Source organism: Lepidochelys kempii, chromosome 1, assembly GCF_965140265.1.
Source record: "Lepidochelys kempii isolate rLepKem1 chromosome 1, rLepKem1.hap2, whole genome shotgun sequence".
In the NCBI taxonomy this organism is placed as follows: Eukaryota; Metazoa; Chordata; order Testudines; family Cheloniidae; genus Lepidochelys; species Lepidochelys kempii.
The window spans coordinates 130,939-132,975 of NC_133256.1; the positions used below are offsets into that span (position 1 = coordinate 130,939).

General features: G+C 51.3%; 1 protein-coding gene across 1 annotated transcript; it reads right to left on the bottom strand.

Annotated features, from left to right (window-relative positions):
* Positions 1-292: 292 nt before the first annotated feature.
* On the bottom strand, positions 293-1,273 carry LOC140912678 (olfactory receptor 52M1-like). The gene has a single exon (XM_073347525.1). It carries the CDS (start codon positions 1,271-1,273, stop codon positions 293-295), a length of 981 nt encoding a protein of 326 aa, XP_073203626.1.
* Between the last annotated feature and the right edge of the window lie 764 nt (positions 1,274-2,037).

A 2,037-nucleotide genomic window follows, 5' to 3' on the forward strand; every position in this document is an offset into this window, starting at 1 on the left:
GGGTCCTGGGAGGGGGCGGTGAGGGGACAAGGAGCGGGGGGGTGGATGGGTGGGGGCTTCTGAGGGGATCAATCAGGGGTTAGGAAGTGGGAAGGGGCGAATAGGGGACGGGGCCAGGCTGTTTGGGGGGGCACAGCCTTCCCTATGCGGCCGTCCATACAGTTTTGCAAGCCCAATGGGGCCCTCTTGCCAAAAGTTTGCCCACCCCTGGTCTAATGTCTCTCTGACCGCTCAGAAAGTGATTCAGGGATGAGAGCACAGAACCAAGTCACCAGCCAGCTCTGCACAGAGCTCAGTCTGAGAGCCAGAGCACCAGGAAAAAACTTGAAATCCCTTTATGAGTGAAGAGCCGGAGTAGCCTGCCCCGGATCTGTTTGGTCCTCACCCCGTAGATGATGGGGTTGAGTGTGGGGGGCACCAGGAGGTACATGTTGGCAACGAGAATGTGGAAATGCAGGGGCACATTTTGGCCAAACCGGTGTGTGAGGGAGGAGAAGAGAACTGGGATGTAAAAGGTTAAGATGGCACAGAGGTGGGAGGTGCAGGTCCCCAAAGCCTTGAGCCGGGCGTCTTTCGTGGGGAGGCTGAAGATGGCCCTGAGGATCTGGATATAGGACACAGCGATAAAAATCATATCCAGACCCCTCACACAGAGTACTACAAAGAGGCCGTAGTAACTACTGACGCGGGTGTCGCCACAGGCCAGCTTCACCACGGCTATATGTGCGCAGTACGAGTGGGGGATGATGTTGGTTCTGCAATATGGCCACTGCCTTGCCAGGAAGGGGTAGGGCAGTACGACCATGCCGCCACGGAGTACCACGGCCAGTCCAATCTTGGCCACCACGAGGTTTGTCAGGATGGTGGAATGTCTCAGGGGATCACAGATGGCCACGTAGCGATCATATGCCATGGCCACGAAGATCCCAGACTCCATCACGAGGAAGGAGTGAATGAAGTACATCTGGGTGAGGCAGGAACTGAAATCGATCTCCCTGGAATTGAACCAGAAGATGCTCAGCATTTTGGGCCGGGTGGATGTAGACAGGACCAGGTCGGTGACGGCCAGCATGCAGAGGAAATAGTACATGGGCCCATGGAGGCTTGGTTCTGTCTTGACGATGAACAGGATGATGAAGTTCCCCAAGACGGCTATGATGTACATGGTGGAGAAGGGGATGGAGATCCAGACATGGGCCGCCTCTAGGCCAGGAATGCCCAGCAGGATGAAGGTGGAGGGGTTGGTGAAGTCGGTTTTGTTGGAATCTGACATGGAGTAAGGGAGAAGGTGTTCAACTCTGAGGCGTTCCCAGGGCCCAGGGTGATGTTTGCAGTACAAAAGCCTGGATGGAGAGACAATGTTAATATGAGCCACTACGTGCCCTACTGTATACTTAAGATACAGTGGGGAGATTTATACACAGAGAACATGAAACAATGGGTGTTACCGTACACACTGTAACCAGAGTGATCAGGTAAGGTGAGCTATTAGAAGCAGGGGAGCGTATCGGGGGGGAACCTTTTGTAGTGATAACCAAGGTGGGCTATTTCCAGCAGTTGACAAGAAACGTCGGAGGAACAGTGGGGGGCGAGGAGCGGGAATAAACATGGGGAAATAATTTAACTTTGTGTAATGACACATTCGCTCCCAGTCTTTATTCAAGCCTAAGTTAATTGTATTCAGTTTGCAAATTAATTCCAATTCAGCAGTCTCTCGTTGCAGTCTGTTTTTGAAGTATTTTTGTTGAAGAATTGCCACTTTTAGGTCTGTAATCGAGTAACCAAAGAGATTGAAGTGTTCTCTGACTGGTTTTTGACTGTTATAATTCTTGACGTCTGATTTGTGTCCATTTACTCTTTTATGTAGAGACTTCCTACAAGCCATTACCCTCTGATCCCGGTGAGGGTTATCAAAAGAAACTACACCATCTGCTCAAGAAACTCCAAGAAAAAGCACAAGAACAAATCCGCACAGACACGCCCCTGGAACCCCGACCTGGGATATTCTATCTACTACCCAAGATCCATAAACCTGGA